The following is a 19,693-nucleotide window of genomic DNA, read 5'->3' on the forward strand; positions in this document are numbered from 1 at the left end:
CGACCCCGTTTGACCTCGCTTCATCGACCACGGCCGAAGAGAGAGAGAGAGAGAGAGAGAGAGACCTGGACATTGTGGGTCGGGGACGTAAGTACAATCCTCTCTCTTTCTCTTTTCATTTTCTCTTTCTATCTCTCTCTCATACACACACACACACACACACACACACACACACACACATTCACTTTTCTACCGACAAAGGACAAAAAACGAGAAGATTTTCCATTTCAAAATCGATCTGACCTCGTTTATCCCAACGTGAAACCTCACCCCAACCTCACCCTAACTTCATCTCACTGATCTAATCCTATCCCTTTTGACACGTGTTGTTCGATTATTAATGTTTAATATCAATCGATAAAAACGAACGTGAAAAAGAAAGATACTTTTATTTTCTACGCCATATTTTTCTTCTCCTGACGATTACGACGATAAGCATGTAAATAAGAAAAAAAAAAAAAAAAAAAGAAAAAAAAACAGAAGAAGACGAGATATATGAATAAGTCAATAAAAATATAGTATTCGAATACTTTTACGATTTCACGAGATTACGCAAACGCGGACCATTTAAATTTTTTAGTATGAAATAACTTGCTCATTCATTATTTAACTTCTTATAATCTTGAATAATCGTGAAATGTTTAGATGTAACGTTAATGATATATATATGTATCTATATATATATATATATATATATATATACCTTTCTCTAGATGCTGAGTAATTGGGCTTTGCACTCTGGGCGTTGGTTGCAATTGTGACGTGTTGTTACCAGGACGTCCTCGTGATCTCCTTCCTGGTCTGGGCTACAAAAGAAGACAAATTTTCGAAATATTACTTATTTATAAACTATTTTCCTATCATTTTTTTTTTTTTTTTTTTTTTAATCGAAATAAACATCGTAATTATTTAAAATAAGTACAAGGATTACTGGTCGATTAATAAGATCAATCGATCGATCGATCGATCGATGAAAAAATGATCTACTTGTGCTCTTTTTACATTCTTTTTTCAAACATAAAACTACCAGAATGCTGAAAATAAAAATAACGCGCGATGAGTATAGATCACTATACATATTTCGATTTTTCAGCGATACGTGTAACTAACAAAATCGTTTTACATCAGCAAACACTGATCTTTAGTTACGTTACACGCACCCACGTATATACACACACATGTATGCAACCTGCCGCGTATAATTACGTATATACATACATACAACATATATATATATATATATATATATATATATATATATACACGTACGATAAAAATATATAGATAATCGTAACACGTTTCAGAACAACGATTGTGTTCCTTTGTTTTAATACGTAAACCATCGCGTCCGGAGAAACTTGCGAGTTTGTTAAGTTTCTTTGTAGGAGAATGAGTAGGGTATGGAGGGTGGGTGACGATGGGAGGAAAGAGGAGGAAGAAGAGGAGAAGGAGGAGGAGGAGAAGGAGGAGAAGGAGGAGGAGGAGGAGGAGAAGAAGCGCCGTAGAAATAGCGTTAGGTGGGGGATGGAGGGTGGGAGGAATCTCTTTGTTTAACTGTCTCATTTATTACCGTAGATAAACGTGCCGCGTTGTAGACGCGCACGCCGAGAGATAAACGCGACGAGATAAACGCGAGCGAAACGGTTTGCTTTGTGTTCGCGAGCGCGCTTGCGTATGTATATGTAAAAAGCTCAGCGTCCATGACGTCGGGCGCATTGCACAGGGCAATGTCGTGTAATGTAATACTATGTAAAGAGGTCACCAGGTACGTAGATAGCTCAGCTACGAAACCTGGTACGAAGAAATAACGGATGAGAAATTGTACGAATACGAATTATTTCGTAAGGTTCGAGTAAGTAAGTAAGTAAGTAAGTAAGTAAGTAAGTAAGTAAGTAAGTAAGTAAGTAAGCAAGTAAATAAATAAGTAAGTTAGTAAGGAAATAAGACGAAGGACTAATACATTATTCCACGATATCTTCTTCGGTTATCTCTCTGTTTTTTTCTTTTTTTATTTTTTTATTATTTTTTTCTTTCTTCTTTTTTTTTCTTTTTTTTTTTTTTTTTTCTTTTGGTTGAGATCAATTTTGTCGTGATCATTGGTTCGATTAAATCAATGTAATTTATGTATCTTTTTGAATGGCACGTTTATTATCTTTACTATTGATTGTTATTGAAATTTTATTTGGTTTTACGATAATGCCGAATGAACATCGCATCATTCATTTTATTCCGATTAAATTAATGATGTTAATATAATTGTGTGTATATATATATATATATATATATATATATATGTATGTATGCATGTATATTGTTTTTAGACACGCGTAAAAATTTAGTTACGAAAGTTTATCCATGCGAGAATAATGTAAGAAAATATCTCGACGATTAGCTCGAAGCAAAAACACGTGTCGCGGACTATGGCTAATTTTAATAAAGTTAATGGTTAAAAAACGTTGCTGGCACTTTTATATCTTATCTTCGAAAAAAGTATTATCTTATCGATACTTCCGTCACCTCCTCATGTATATATGTATGTATTTATACATACATATATACACACATACATGTATACATACATACATGTATACATACATACATACATACTTGTTTCGATTTCGTAATATATTCAACTTACAATCTCAAATTCTCTCGAGAACGTGACTAATTATACTACAGAAACAGTATATTTAAAGAGCATAATCCATGACCGTGTCCCGATAATGCTAATCCAGAAAGATGGCATAATATATGTAAGCATATAAATATACATATTTCTATAAACAACGAAATATCTCTCTCTCTCTCTCTCTCTCTCTGTTTTTAAAAACTTATATAACAAGATCTCGAATATCCGAGTAGTACGAGGAAATAATTAAAGATAACGAAGGATACGATTAAATCGTTGAAATGTGAGAAAACGAATATGTACCAAACCCATACTTACATTAACGGGTTAAAAAGATTGACGAAAGAGGAAAAGGAAAAAAAAATAATAAAATAGAAAACAAAATTAATAAAACGAAATGAAAGTTTTATGAAAATAAAAGTGCCCTAGTAGACGAGAAAAATAAACTAAAAGTATAATAGTTGGTAGGATAGATAAAAAAAAAAAAGAGAGAGAGAGAAAGAAAGAATCGGAGAGAATTCGCGTTAGTCGTTGTCCCGTGTATTTTATTGCAAATTGAGGTTAAAGTCTCTGGCACATGGCCAGGCATTTCACCTAGGCCGTCGCATTCCAACATATACTACATGGATACGCACGTTACATACGCGTCTTATGTGCTCTCTCTCTCTTGTGAACACATATACGTAACCTACTAGGCATTACACACGCACATTCTCTCTCTCTCTCTCTCTCCCATTCTATGTATACGTATGTATTAGATGTATATATATATATATATATATATATATATATGTTATAAAGCAGCCGAGCACTGAACACGACGTCGAGACGTCGACCCATTCTCCTCCTTCTTCTCCTCCTCTTCTCAGCTCCTCTACCTCATCGTCGTCGTCGTCGTCGTCGTCGTCGCCATATCGTGTACGCGCGTGCGAAGGAGTCGTCGTCGTTCACATCAACGCGTACACAACGGGGAAGTCCATGAAATAAATAGTTCGTAGCCCCTTTGCTCCCAGCCATACTGCACCCTCGCAATACTGTAACTTTAAATCAACGGGGTCTCTTCTCTTCTCTTCGCTTCTCTTCTCTTCTCTTCTCTTCTCTTCTCTTCTCTTCTCCTCCCTACTTTTACTTCGAAAAAGTCTCCCTCGTGATTTTGTAGAACGACAAGTGCATGTGTACATTCTCCTTTGTACATGTACATACATGTGGATCGGTCTTTCTTTCTTTCTTTCTTTCTTTCTTTCTCTCTTTTTTTCTTTCTGTTTTTTTTTTCCTTTCTTCTTTTTATATACGCATGTGAACGGAGCTTCGACGAAGAGAAACTACTCAAAAGTATATTATAACAGAACGCGAAATGAGAAATCTTTTGTGCGTAATTATTACACACTTTGAGCTGCTTTTTAACATAGCATACATACGATATACATAACACGCATCACGCATACCTTGAAAAATCGTTTTATGAACTTACGACGAGATTATAACGAGGAACATAGTTGTAAGCGAATATACCGGAAAACTTCTCCTTGTGACTTTGACGAACGTTTTTCATCTACTTCGGATTAATATCTGAAGTTAGATTATATGTAGGTTTTATATATATATACGCAAATACACATTGTATATACACTATATACACACAGTAACACACAACATACATACAAAACATTCGATGCGAATTTTACGCGACAAATCTCTCACAGTGATCTCATATAATGCCATTAACGTTCCATTCGTTTTACTTTAAACGGATAAATGGTAACGCGTTTTTGTGTCGTTGCGACGGATATAGGCAGGTTATATATATATAATATGTATATATATATACATATACGTAATGTGTCTGTGTATGTGCTCTGCTGCCTTCTTCTCTCTATATATATATGTACGATGCGGAGAGCTCCTTTTTCCGGCATATGCTAATCTAATTAATGGTTACATGGAAACCCACGCGCGGTTGTATACACCAACTCCTCTCCCCCCACCCTTGTTACTACCACCACCCCTCAACTCCTCTTCACGCTCCTCTTTTCTCTTACACTATCGCACACAATCCATATGCACGCAAAATACGTGTATATATTTTACCACAGCCAGAGGATAGAAGGGACTGAGAAGCACAACGAAGCGCGATGACACATAACAACGTAATGTATACACACTACAGATACACCACACACACACACACTTGTATTATACACAACACACGCTGGTAAAGTGCGTATCTATGTACCCGTTAAAAGTCCCTCAATGGCGTAACACACACACTACTTTGTCCATCCCCTCTCCTCCTTCGCCTCGTCCCTTCCTTTTTTCTTCTGTCTCTTTCTATCTTTTCTCTCTCCTCTTCTCTTCTTGGAAATGAAAAACGAACTCTTCCTTCTTCGCTCCGATAATTTAGTGACAATATTATTCCAATTATACCCTCCCCTCCTACAATACCCCCCTCCTCTCTGTTCCCTCTTCTTTTTAGAACACGCACATTATTCTTCGAAAGATGATACTTAAACTACTGTTGGTCACCCATCCATTACACGTGGACATGAAACGAGAGTTACTTAACTTCGATGATCGCATGGCAATCAACGGATTCCATTCCGTTAAGACCCATAATCTACAATAATTCTTGTTTTTTTTTCTTATATATTGATATGTTTGGAACGTAATTAATTTTGTAGAATATAGAATACACTTGTACATATATATATATGTTAAATACACGTATATGTATATAAGGTATTTCTAGTTTTTAAAACTTTATAGTTCAAGCCGACGATAAAGTATAGGAACACTTTAATACAACTTTAATTTGTTATAGATTTGATGTTTCATATAAAAGCGACTTCATATACACACACGTATACAGAATATACATATATGTCTACGACGCTCGTGTATATAATTATTTTCTCCTAGTAAAGTGCGTATCTATGTAATGTCGTGGAAGTCAACCAATGGCGTAACTATTAACTATCCTTCTTCTTCTTCTTGGAAATGAATCGAACTCTTCCGTTCTGATAATTCTATCGATGATATTATTATTATTTCCAATTATCTTCACTTTCTTTTCTTTTCTTTTTTTATAGAATCAACCATTTTCTCTTTCTCTCTCTTTCTCTTTCTTCGAGAAGTGATATTTTGATCGATCACCCATCCATTACGTGGACAAGACTAGAGTTAACTTAACTTCGACGATCGTGTATCGTTGATCGACGTATTACTCTAACCAGTAAACTTCAAAATCGACAATAATTTTGTTTTATCTTGCATCTAAACCTTTTTACGTTGTAACCTTAAACGCGATGTAATGTTAAAGTTACATTCTCAACAAACGTCATGTATCTTCTGTATCTTTTTAATATTTCCGCGATTTTATAACTTAATTCGCTTAAAAGTTTCAATAATTCATATTCGTTAACTCGTATACGAGACAATAATTGAATCATTAAGGAAAAATTTCCCATTGTCGGAAAATTACCTGCGTAACCACCAAACGATTTTTTTTTTTTTTTTAATATAATATAAATCACGTTAATTATTTTCTGATAAAACTAACGTTTTTAACAATAAAAAAAAAAAAAAACAAATTTAATGTAAATGTTGGTATCTACGCCATTGACGCACATACCTATATATACACATATATAGAAAGAGAAAGACACACACACACACACACTTGCGTTATATGCGTGCTCTATATCGCATTATACGAGAACATAGTACTCTCGTACTTGGAGAACTCGAAGAAAAGAGAAAAATATACGGAAACAGGCACGCGAGGGTGAACGTTTGCGATAAAGGCCAGCCGGTGCCTCTTCAAAGGGTTAAACCCTGGATCGCTGCTCCGGCTTTGCTTGTTTACCGATTTTTACAGCCTCCTTTCCATCCTCAATCCTTTCGATCCCGGGTCCAACCGGTTCTTTGGATACATATACACACACATTTTATATATATATATATATATATATATATATATATATATCGTCGTTATCTACTTTTATATACTACTACAAACTAGTCCACCTCTATCTCTTCGAGTTTGACCCCTTTCAGCACCCCTTTTCCTCTCTCATTCCTTCTTTCTTATTTTCTTATTTTTCGCATTGATTTATCTCTACGGTCGAGCGAAAGCTTATTCGTCAAATGTTGTTTCTTTCTTTTTTATTTTTTTTCTGGCATACGAGAAGGAAGTTGCTTGCTTGCTTGCTTGCTTGTTTGCTTGCTTACTTGCAAGTGAAATTTTTGATAAGATTACTCTAATAATCGTGGCGGTATTTCTTAAAGAAATTAATTCGAACTAATGTATTTTTGTATCAAAAAAAAAAAAAAAAGAAAAAAGAATAGGAAAAAAATAATTATGTAATGTTAAAATTATGATATAACTTATGCTAATGTAGTAATACCAATATAAGTTATATTACATGATTTAGATCGTATACTAGTACTGATAGAAATTGTACTACAGGTTTCAGGTCATAGCAATATTATATATATATATATATATATATATATATATATATATATATACTAATACGTGCTCTACTGATATCTAAAACTTATGGTACAATTTATACCATAATATGGTTTAATTACAAATAATATTTCTACGTGTTACACCGAGTAGAACTTGGAATAGATTTACTTAATACACTTATATGTTTAACGAACACATTAAGCATCTTTACGTACGATATCATTGAATTAATTTTCATATATAATTTGCGATCATTATATTAAAAACTTGATCAAACGGACAGTCCAAATCTTCATCATTGTATACTTTGCTATTTAAATAATGAGTCAGATTCGTAGTTTAAGTAATTCCAAGCAAAATTAATATATTCAAATATACGAGGTATGAACTTCGTGATAAAAAAAAAAGAAAGAGAGAGAGAGAGAGAGAGAGAGAGAGAGAAGTAAAAATTAAATAAAATTTACACAACGAATGTAACGCACAATGATTTCAAAAATACACGAAAATGAAAGCTCCGTCATTGAAAAGGAAGCGATTAAATACTCGAATACGAATTGACTTAATTAATTTTATGACGACAAAAAAAAAAAAAAAAAAAGAAATGAAATAAAATTTACAAAACGTATATACAAACATATATAAAAAACAAAAAAAATTTCTATCGCATTATAAACATACAAAGGATTAAAAAAAAAATTATCTAAATAATAATAACGATGCCAATAACAACAATAATAAAAAAATAAAAAATAAAAAACAAAAAATAAATAAATAAAAAATAAAAATAAAACATTTATATACTTTCGAACGCATGTTTAACGATAACAAAAATAATTCTCTTTGCGTTGGTAAAAATTCATCCACCGCGTTAAATAAATTCATAGGACGTTTGATCGAAAGAATATTCACACACACGCACGCACACGCACACACACACTTGTGAATCCTCGAATCTTCTAATTCCAACGTGGTGAACGAGCTCGTGCTCGATTATATTTGGCACGTACATTATAATCTTTGCGGGTGCAGCATAAGCCGCGAGAGATATTACCATAAATTCGTTCCGTCGCGCGATTTTTGAGCTTATGAATAATTTCCGGTAGTTCGTCGGAGCGCGTAAACCTAGTCGCTAGTAAAGAAGACATCTAAGAGATAGAAAGAAGGAAGGAAGGAAGGAAGGGATGAAGGAAGGAAGAGAGATTCAGTGACGTAAGGGGGTTGGTTGCCAGAGGGGGTTAAAAGGGGCACTGAGAGGGGAAGAGAGAGATAAGAGGAAAGGGACGTGCAGCGTTGAAATTAAATATGAAAGTGGAAACGTTAGCCGTTCGAGGTTGAAAACGAGAGAACGAGAGAAATAGAAAAAGAGATGGAGAGAGAGTGAGTGAGTGAGAGAAAGAGAGAGAGAGAGAGAGAGAGAGAGAGATGATTGCCATCTCTTATACAGAAGAAGACTCGAAATAACCATCGGCTATTTTATTATTCAGTCTCTCATTGCGATGCCTGTCAAATTAAGCGAGAATGAACTGAGATATAACGAGGCAACGGTAGCACGCTCTGTTTGAATATACATATCTAGTAAAAAGAGAGAGAGAGAGAGAGAGAGATATATAGAGAGATAGGTATAGAAAGGAAACGTTAATCGAATAAAATGTTCGTCGAAGGAGAAAAAAGAAGATCAAATCAAAAAAGGGAAAAGAGAGAAGAGAAAAAGGAAAAAGAATTTAAGATGATTATCGAGGTGGATCGTACGAATTTTTAAACGTCGATATCTTCCCGCCGAAAAAAGAAAAGGGTATAAATGACGAGGAGAGAGGAAAAAAGAAAGAAAGAAAAAAAAATAAGGTAAAAAGAATCGAAGGGTGTGAAAGGAGTATGGCGTATGTTACATCTCGTCAAATGAAATTCCTATACGATCTCTCTTGTACACGCCCCTTCCCTTACATTTTTTTTCTGTCTTTATCTATCTATCTATCTATCTATCTATCTATCTCTCTCTTTCTTTACCATCCCTCCATAACACTTTTGATAGCATAATATCGAGTAAGTAAAGAAACGTAGGGATAGGTAAAGGGCGTAGATAAGTAAAAGGCGAGATATCTCTGGTGGTAAGGTTTTTAGGGTGTATCGTATACACATACATATATATGTATATGTATTAGGATATGAATCTTTCTTTTCGCCTGTATACTACTACAATACTATAAAAGCTCTTGTCAAAGTGTAAACGCGCGGTCGCGTGCTCGTACGCACGCGTACATATATACATACGTATGCATACGTATATACCATATATACATGACATATATGACAAATACATATATATATATGTGCGTGCGTAAATAACGTATATACATACATACATACATACATACATACATAGATACATAGGAAATACTCGTTCTATATATAAATCGTGTCTCCGTCGTGTTAGAGCCAACGTTGGCGTGTACACGCCAACGAAGCGGCAGATATTCCGATCGATCGTACCGGGTTATTCGACTGCCAGCGAGAATTCATTTTCCCCTACCATTTCTTTTTCTATCTTCCTCTATCCTTCTATCCTCCATATACACCCCCTTCTATCTCTTTCTTTCTCTTTCTCTCACTCACTCCTTCCACAGTATCACCTATCACTCTTTTTCTTTCACTTCTCCTCTATCTCTCTTTCTCTCTTTCTTTCCATATAATGGATCATCCTCTCCTCTTCTCTCTCTTTTCTATACGCATGTCTGTGTCTCTGTGTGTGTCTCTTTCACTCTTATGCGTACTCATCGTCCTGTGACTCCCTCGACTCTACCCCTATTGCATACACTCTTCTCCTCTCTCTATAGCCCCCATGATATTCGCTCGCTCGCTCGCTCGCACGTTCGCCCACCTGTCGTGACGATTCTCGTGCTCGTTAATCACATTACGTGCGCACGAGCGAGACGAAAAAGAAAAAGAAAAAAGAAGAAAGAAGGAGGAGGAGGAGGAGGAGGAGGAGGAGGAGGAGGGAGTAAAAAAGAACGGGATGAAAGACCAATGAAGAAAATAAAAAAGAAGAAGAAGAAGGGTAGAAAAAATGTTCGAATGCGTATACACAGCCGATCGTACTAAATGTTTTTTCTTTCTTTCTCTTTTCATTTTCTTTCCTCTATCTTTTTTTATTTATTTATTTTTTTTTTTATTTTTCTTTTCTGTTTTTTCTTTCACGTTCCTAGACGTTGTAACGTTCAAGGGCACGGATTAATATTGATATTATCGATAATTAATTAATTATCTATAATATTATTTTCCTATAAATTATCGAGTGTAGAAAGAGTTGACTATTTTTTTTTCTTTTTTTTTTTTTTTTTTTTGTATATTTAAGTGATATATATTAATGATACAATTATTAATATGATATAACGTAATTAAAATATATGTATATAAAAATATATGTTTCAATAAATATTCTATATTTATCCTTAATAGTGATAATGCCATGAAGAAAATCTGACGATAAAATTTGACGATAAACGTTTGAAAATCGTTTACTTGTTTTAACCACCACATCGTAAATCCAATGGATATTAATCACGTTATCATTTTCGATTTCAAAGTGTTGAGAAAGACAGAGAGAGCGAACGAGCGAGCAAGCGAAAGACAGAGAGAGAGAGAGAGAGAGAGAGAGAGAGAGAGAGAGAGAGAGAGAGAGATGGATAGATAAATGTTAAGCATTGAATGGTATTCGATGCAACTTGGTGTTTACGTCTTAACCGCCATATGTGAATTAGAGCGACGCCATGAGTGAACACTAGACGAGGATGGTGTTATCGTGCTTGCTAAATCTTCCTCCTTCCTCTCTCTCTTTCTACCACACCCGCTTTATACGTACATACGCTTTGATTACGTGCACACACGAACAGACACACACACGCACATTCACACACGTTGTTTACTGTCGACCACTATTACAAATACACGCCTCCATTAATCCTATTTTACTCACGACGTTATCAATGATTTATTTTAAACAACGTTTTATCTCAAATATTCCGAATAGAGATCACTCGTCGAAATTCACGATGCAAATTTCGTTTCGAAAAATTTCGTTTCTCGAATAAGATCGTAGAAATAACGTTTAAATACGCGTTAATAATAATGATTATATATAAACGAGAAAGAGAGAGAGAGAGAGAGAGAGAGACAGAGACAATGATAATAAATAACTTACGTGAAAGTCATAAGCAGTCGATTATCACTTGAATATTTTAACGTCGACGATTTATCCATAAAAAGACAAAAAGAAGATGGCGGCAAACGTGTACGTATAACGTGGCTTCGTATCACCACTACCACCAACAATAACAACAACAACAACAACAATAACAATATCCATAGAAAGTATAAACGAGGAAAAATTATAAAAAGAAAAAAGAAAAAAAGAAAAAAAAGAACAGAGGCTTGAAGATAGATTTCACTGAATCCTTTCCTTCGTGAATTCTTTTTCCTCTCTTTTCCTTGCTGCTTTCTTTTCTCTTCAACTTCTTTCTTAGTTTCTTAATTCGTCCGTTGATCACAAAACACACGAAACGAGATTAGAACTTGGCGTTACAACTTTTATTCCTTTCTTTAGGCCCTTCTCTCCCTCGATCTTACGCCTTAAGAGACTCCTCTAACGTTCGTGCACGCGGTCCTGGCACGACGAGAGAGAGAGAGAGAAAAAAAAAAAAAGAAAAAATTAAATAAATAAAAGTAAATGAAAAAGAGAGAATATTTAAAAAAAAGAGAGAGAGAGAGAGAGAGAAAAAGAGTTTTTCAGCGACGGTACATATTTTCGCATATATTATACCTCTTCTTCCTCTTCTATCCTCCACTCTCATCTTCCTATATATAAGTAGTTAATTCGAATAAAAGTGAAAAGTAAAAAGAAAAAAATATTATAATAACGGACGATGACTACGACGACGAAGAGAAAAAAGAAAAAAAAAAAAAAAGAGGAATGGAAGATATCGAAGTGGATAAAGAAGAAAGAGGAAAAAGAAGAAGAAAGGAATGAAAAACGAAGAATTAAAAAATAAACGTGGCACGTTCCAACGTGAGACGTTACTGTCGATGCGATCACATGACCAGTATCGTTCTACCGTTACTGTTATTATTATTACTTTTTCCGTTGCTGTTAACGTTGGTCGTTGTCGCTAACTTCTCGAGCTTCGAATTTTTTCGGTTATCCAAAGCTCTCTGTCTCTTTCTCTCTTTTTTAACGACTTTTTTGTTGCACGAGTCGCCAACGTATTTTGTGTCCTTGAAATATACTCTCTCTCTTCCTACACACACACACACACATCACATATATATATATATATATATATATATATGAATGTAATATGCATATTATATCGTACATAATGCGTATGTACGTATATATATATATATATTTTTTTTTTGCTATATCTTGTCGCTCGAGTTAAACGATCTTTCGTTTTATATACATACATATGTATATATATATATATGTTTTTTTCTTCATTCCTTCTTTTTTCTTTTTTCTTCCATCGCACTTCCCTCTTTTATTACGGAAGAGAAAACAAAGATGGCCGTGTACGGGCGCGTTCCGTGAATTTTCGAGGCCAGTTTAGTTATCGTCGGGCGGACGGGGTGTAGTAGACGGGGTGGGGGGGGGTGAGAGGAGGTGAAGCGAGATGAGGTGGAGGGGAACGTGTGGACGGGCGAGAGGACGCTGAGTATATATGTGGGCGGATGGGGAGGGGGAGGGGAGAGGGAAAAATAGGAGAACTCTTTCCAAGCGGCTAACCTTATAACACCCAACGGAACGTTGTAATTGAACGGAGATATACTCGGTTTAAATAATAAATAATTTTCTTGTCTGATCTATTACGTTTATATCTATGTATGTATGTGTGTGTGTATGTGTGTGTGTATGTGTGTGAGTAAATAGATGGATATTGGTTACACAAGAGAATCTAGATCGACGATATACTAATACGTGTATGAGTACGAGTTGAAATAGAAAGAGAGAGAGAGAGAGAGAGAGAGAGAGAGAGAGAGAGAGAGAGAGAGAGAGAGAGAGAGAGATTCTTACAACGAATATATTTTCTCCTTGTCTCTTTAGAAACTTATTCCAAAGTAGAAGAAAAAAGAAATAATAAATAAACATAAAACGATTTACGTATTAGCAATAATCACCTTGCGTGTACAGATATATGTGTGATGTGTGTTGTGTATGCGAGAGTGTTTTCTCTCTCTCTCTCTCTCTCTCTCTCTCTCTCTCTCTCTCTCTCTCTCTCTCTCTTTCTCTTTCTTTCTCGACGCAACGATATCATATAACGACGAATACGTGAAGTCTAATTTCTCTCTTCTCTTCTTTCTTCCTCGAGTTTCGTTATTCCTTTCTCCACTATTACTCGCAAGTGTTATTCTCGTTTAAGTTTAAAGTAACGAAGGAAACGGGCCGAGGAGAATCTAGCGACGTGCCGAAGCGTAACGACGAAGAGGGCGGCCGTGGGCCTCGAGAGTCTCGAGGGCTGTACGACGAACGTTTGTGTGCGTATATATGTGTATGTATATATATATATATATATGTTATATATAGGGAGAGAGAGGGCGGCGGATGGAGACCGGTATTGGTTAGAAGGGTACAACTAACCGAGAAGAAGAAGACGACGACGAAGAAGAAGAAGAAGAAGAAGAAGAAGAAGAACAAGAACAAGTCGAACGAATCCTTCTTTGATCTTCACGACGCGCGATTTATCGAACGAACGAACGAACGAACGAACGAACGAACGAACTAATTAACTGATTAACTAACTAACTAACTAACTAACTAACTAACGAACAAACGAACGAACGAACGAACGAACGTAAGCGTTATAAAACGATAGCTTACTACTACTACGACGTACACCGAGGCGTATTACTATACACCGAAGCCGATATATAACTACCGACGACGAAGAGCAGCCGCACTCGACGTAGAGGACGAAAAACCGCGTAAGAGGCACTGACGCGAACTGCGATACGCGCGGTCCGCAGTGCTGCCGTCTACTGGTACTTCCTGAGCTTCGTGGAATCGTTTCCCCCACCACGCCCACTATAGCCTGCGCGCCGCCCGCCGCTACGCTACGGTACGTACGTTCCACTCCCCACCACTCCCCTCAATACCCCCCCCCGACCGACCGACCGACCGACAGTCCGTCCGACGTTGCCGGGGTTGCGTATCCCCACTCCGACTGTGCTCGCTAATGCTTCTCTATCCTCTTTCCTTTCTCTCTCTCTCTCTCTCTCACTCTCTCTCACTTACTCTCTCACACTGTATCCATCTTTCTCGAGCTAACCCGATCTCTCTCTCTCTCTCTCTTTCTCTTTCTCTTTCCAGCCAACTGCAACGAGCAACCAGCCGCCTTCGGAAACAAGGAGCGTCACGCGAGCGACGATAATATTGCAAACTCGGCTCGCTGATGCATACCCGATAAACTGTCGAGCTTTCCCTCTCTGTCTCGGCCATCATCCTTCTCTCTCTCTCTCTCTCTCTCTCTTTCTATCTTTATCTATCTCTATATCTATCTCTATCTATCTCGTTTCTCTCACAGATCAGGGTACAAGTGTGTACGTCGAGTGCTACTGAACGACTACTACTACGCGAGAGCGTCAAATAAATTTGACCATAGAACTTCGGCTTCTCGATGCATTCATTCGTATGCATCTGTATTCGATCTCTGTTGGTATTTATTTGTATCTTTGTGTGTGTGTGTGTGTGTGTGTGTGTGTGGGCGAATATGTAGACGGTTCGTACATGTAAACGTTGTACGACGATGTACTTTAAAGAGATCGATAAAAATCTGCATCGTCGTACTTACCACTTTGCCTACGATCGAGATGATAATAGAATACATCGAAGAGTTACCGAGGTTTGTTCCCATTGCTTGTAATTTTTTAAGAAGAAAACAACGGAACTAATCGTTCGAAAAAGAATGAGGATAGATCGTCGATCGTGTGGCCTTGATTCTCGTTGACTTTCCTGTTTTTTTTTTTTCCTTTTTCTTTTTCTTTTTTTTTGCTTTTCATCGTTGATGTGTGTGTGTGTGTGTGTGTGTGTGGGATGATATCGATTCGAAGAACTCGACGGGGGTTCTTTTTTTATTTTTTCTTTTTTTTTTCTCTCTTCACCCATCCCTATCATTCGATTGTACCACGATTCATTCGTATATGAAGTTAATTTGTTGATTTGTAACTTTTTGAGATTAAAATAAATTTTCGTCCGATTTGTTTTTTATTAATTCAATTTTTTTTTTTCTTTTTTCGTTAATAAGTCTCGTTTACTTATCTCTTATTTTACTTTTTTCTTGAAAAATTAATCGTATCTATCTACGATTTCGTATTCGAATTAATATTTATTGAGAATAAAGTATATTTGATACGTATACATATACACGTAGTTATACTCTCTATAAGACGTTCTTTCTGTAATATAAATCATATCTATCATCAATTTCATATTACACAATTTTCATTTCTTTTCTTTTCTTCTTTTTTTTTTTCTCCTCTCTTTTTTACGTATGTCAAAAACAGATTTTGTGAGGATTAAATATGAAAATAATCGAAGAAGAAGAAAAAAAAAAAGAAAGAAAAGGAAAGAAACGAAAGAAAAAATTGGAATAAGCGAAAAAAAAAAACTATAGACGTATCTCCAGACTAGTTAAATTAATTTTTCAAACGATTCGACGCTATGGGAATTTTCGATCGTAATCCGTCGTCTGTCTTTCTCTCTCTCTCTTTCATGATAGAATTTTGAAATGACTTTGAACAAGAAGAGTCTCGCTACTTTCACGAAGGTTCATTTTATATGTGTGTATGTGTACGTGTATGTGTGTGACCGAGAGAAAGAGAGAGAGAGAGAGAGAGAGAGAGAGATTTTCAAGATCCGTTTTAAAGCCGATAGAAACGAACGGCGCGTTTACTTCTAACCTCCATTAGTGTATATATATATATATATATATATATATATATATATATATATATACACACTGTTACGTATATTTCACGTAAGTATCTCACGAAAGAAATTTTTCTAATATTTTTCTTTCTTTCTTTCTTTCTTTCTATTTTTCTTTTCTTTTGAACTTCTTCTCTGTAATTTATCTCACGCTATTTCATCCGACAGTCTGGAAGACTAGAATTAATAATCTCTATCATCGAATTTTGAAACGTTTCGACGTCTATCGCGAATAAAAATTTATTGTCGATATCTATCTATTCTTAGTTTTTGTAAATTGAAAAAGAAAAAAAAGGAAATGAAAAAAAAAAAATAAAAAAAATAAAAATTGCATATCAATGCCTATGTAAAACTCGATCGATCAAAGAATTGTAAGAAGAAATAATAATTAATAAAAAATCATAATTGTTGACAGGAAAAAAAAAGAAAAAAGAAAAAAGGAAGGCGACGAGTGATCGATCGATTATCTCGATTTAAAAGCTCCAGATTTTTTTTCTTTTTTTTTTTTTCTTTGATAGTGGATACTTATAGGAAATGATCCATTTAAAAAAACTAATAGTTACAATATTTGCGTAAAAATTCGACGAATGATAAGGATGAAAAACTTTTATCGTATAATAAAATCGTAAAATAAACTCTTGTCGTACAATTAATTTTCTTACGAAAATGTACGAAGAAAAATATCGTCGAAAAATCATATTATTTCTACAACGATTTTTTACACTCGTATGCGTGTATGTGGGTTTCTATATGGCCGAGATTATATTCCATATAAATGAAAATTATATGACTCTTCTCACCATAAAAAAAAAAAAAAAATGATGAGACCCGGTATACCTTACGATTATCTCAGTACATCTTCTTTCGTAACCGTAAGCATTCTTTAATTTTTTCACGCGAAATATGATACAGATAAGAAACAAAGAGAACGAAGAATAACTTTCGTTGGATGATTTCTCGCACGTTTTACTTTTTTCTTTTCTTTTCTCTTCTTTTCTAACATTTTTCTTTCTTTCTGTTCTCCTTTTTTTTTTTTCTTTTTTTTTTTCAATCGAAGGAAACCCACATTAACGCAATCACTTCAGGATATAATTTGCGTTACTTTCTCCTCTTTTTTTTCTTCGTTTCTCTTTGTTTCTTTTCTTATTTAAATATCACGTCACATATATATACATATATGTATGTATGTATGTATGTATGTATGTATGTTATATGTATAAGAAATTGTTCGTCCCGATCGATCGATTTCGATTCATATTCTTGCAAAAGTCATAATAGTTGAATTATTTTTGCCTTAATTCAAAAGCACAAACTCTCCCCGTTAGATTTCGTGTGAGGACCCCTTTACTAATTTCACCCCATACTGTACTCGTACAGGAGTTCGGGATTGTACGCGGAAACCCATTGTGAATCGGCGAACCGTGAACGAAATGACTACCTTTACGTTTTGCTGGGTACCGCTACGCGGAATTTATTGGCAATCAATATCGACGAGAAAGAGAGAGAGAGAGAGAGAGAGAGAGAAGGGGGTGGGAGAAGGGAAAATAGCGAAAAAATAAAAGGAAGAAAGAAGAGAGATAATAAAACAGTGAGAGAATATATATATATATATATATCTTTGGTAATCCCTTTTCTGTTTTTGTGCGACCGTTTCGTTATTTTATTCGACGAATCGAAAATTTTTTGAAACTATTTTACGATCGAAACGAAAGAACGTTAAAGGGTACGAAGTTAACGATAAAAAGATAGAAGGACGAAAGAATTCGAAACGACTTTCGAAGTTGCGAAGAAAGAACGTCTCGGGAGAGTTTTGTCGAATAAAAAGAAAAAAAGAAAGAAAGAAAGAAAGAAAGAAAGAAAAAATTGTAGAAATAAAAAAAGAAAACACAGGAAAAAGAAGGACAAAAGGTTACAGAGAGAAAAGTTATGGAATGGTAATACGTAAATCGGCGATACGAATGCGGAAGATGCAAGAGGAATGAGAACGATGAAGAGAGAGAGAGAGAGAGAGAGAGAGAGAGAGAGAGAGAGAGAGAAAGAGAGAGAGGGAAAGAGAGTGGAACGCGAGAGAGAAGTGGCTTTATTTATGCGGCTTAGGAAGTATCGATCTGGCACGTCATTCGGGAGTAGTTCGGCCAGCTAGGAACTTTGTTGTTGGAAACTGCAAGTTTCGCGGTGAAACTCTCTCTCTCTCTCTTTCTCTCTCTCGTACAAACAGGTGGAACGGGGCGATCTGGCGCCACGGTACACTCCTTTGCTTCGCGATTACTTGTGTGTACACATATGTACGCATATGTGCACATACGTATATATATATATACACATTATATATATATATATATATATATATATATATATGTATATATACTCATGGTGTTCTCCACCTTTCTCACTCCCACCAATCCCCTTTATATACACGAGAAAACCTAGACGGATATATACATACGTGTGTATACAAAGAGAGAGAGAGAGAGAGAGAGAGAAAACAGGCATGTATATATATATATATATATATACTATACGTGTTGCATTGACTTCGGTAAAAGAAGGAAAGAGAGAAAGAGATAGGAAGGGTAGCTCGTGCACACGGCCAATCCAATACACCCTCCTCTCTTTCTTTCTCTCTCTGTCTCTGTCTCTATCTCTATCTCTGTCTCTGTCTTTCTCTCGTGTGCAAGCTCTCTTTGCACGTCGACGATATTGCGAGAGGGTTGGAAAAGGGTAGAAAAGGTGGGGCGACAAACAACCCTTGCTAGAAGGGATTCAAGGAGAAACTCCCAGGGTCAACCCCTTTCCCAACTAGTAGATGCTGCGTTATAAATGATCCTATGCCTTTACGAACCGAATTCGATTTCGAAACACTCGTTACAGGAATTTAACTAGTTCGTATGTATGTATGTATGTATTTGTGATCTGTTCTTGATGGAAGAGCATGTTTGCTTTTTATCGCAAGAATTCCAAGATCATACGAAATATTTCTCTCTTTCTCGTGACTTTCGCTACAAATTTGTTGTTCAATTTTTGATCGCGTTCGATAGAGAAAAAAAAAGAATAAAAGAGAGAAAACAGATTCGAATGAAAGAAAAAAAAAGAGAGAGAGAGAGAGAGAGAGAGAAGTGAAAAAAGAAAAAAGATGGGTGGAGTACTTAACGGAGGATGAGTTTGAACGAGTGAGTGATACGAATGCACGTTATTACATACTACGAAGAAATTACCTCGGTGATATTAAAAATTCCTGTTTAACGTTCCAGAAAGATCAAGAGTACGATGCTCTACAAAGTCTACGGGGATATTGATCCTTTTCAGGGAAAGGTCGTATACGTACGATCATGGAATAGGACGATGATGAAGACGATGATGAGGATGATCGATGTATCGCGAGATATAGATCCTAAAAAGAGTTCCTTCAAAAAAGCAAAAAACAGAAATTCTTTTTTTATTTTTCGAAAAAACTATCAGGCACGTTCGACGTTCGTCGATAAAAGTTCGAAAAAAAAAGAGAGAGAGAGAGAGAGAGAGAGAGATACAGAAAGTGAAAAGAAAAGAGAGGGAAAAAAGTAACCGAGCGAAATAAAAAAAGAAAAAAAAAAAAATATGGAAAAAACAATGCGGAAGA

The 19,693-nt window shown here is 35.6% G+C and overlaps 1 protein-coding gene across 6 annotated transcripts in view; it reads right to left on the minus strand.

The window, feature by feature from the left end:
* The window catches only part of LOC122637149 (probable JmjC domain-containing histone demethylation protein 2C), a 269,736-nt gene that overhangs the window by 175,605 nt on the left and 74,438 nt on the right, over positions 1-19,693 (minus strand). For 4 of the 6 annotated variants that reach the window (XM_043829098.1, XM_043829099.1, XM_043829097.1 and 1 more), the window contains exon 7: positions 704-806. In XM_043829098.1, coding sequence (XP_043685033.1) covers positions 704-806 — 103 coding nt within the window. Of the gene's footprint in view, positions 1-703; positions 807-4,100; positions 4,197-19,693 lie in introns of those variants that run through there. The other 2 variants (XM_043829102.1, XM_043829101.1) reach the window with 1 other exon arrangement.

Source organism: Vespula pensylvanica, chromosome 24 (assembly GCF_014466175.1).
Source record: "Vespula pensylvanica isolate Volc-1 chromosome 24, ASM1446617v1, whole genome shotgun sequence".
Classification (NCBI taxonomy): domain Eukaryota; kingdom Metazoa; phylum Arthropoda; class Insecta; order Hymenoptera; family Vespidae; genus Vespula; species Vespula pensylvanica.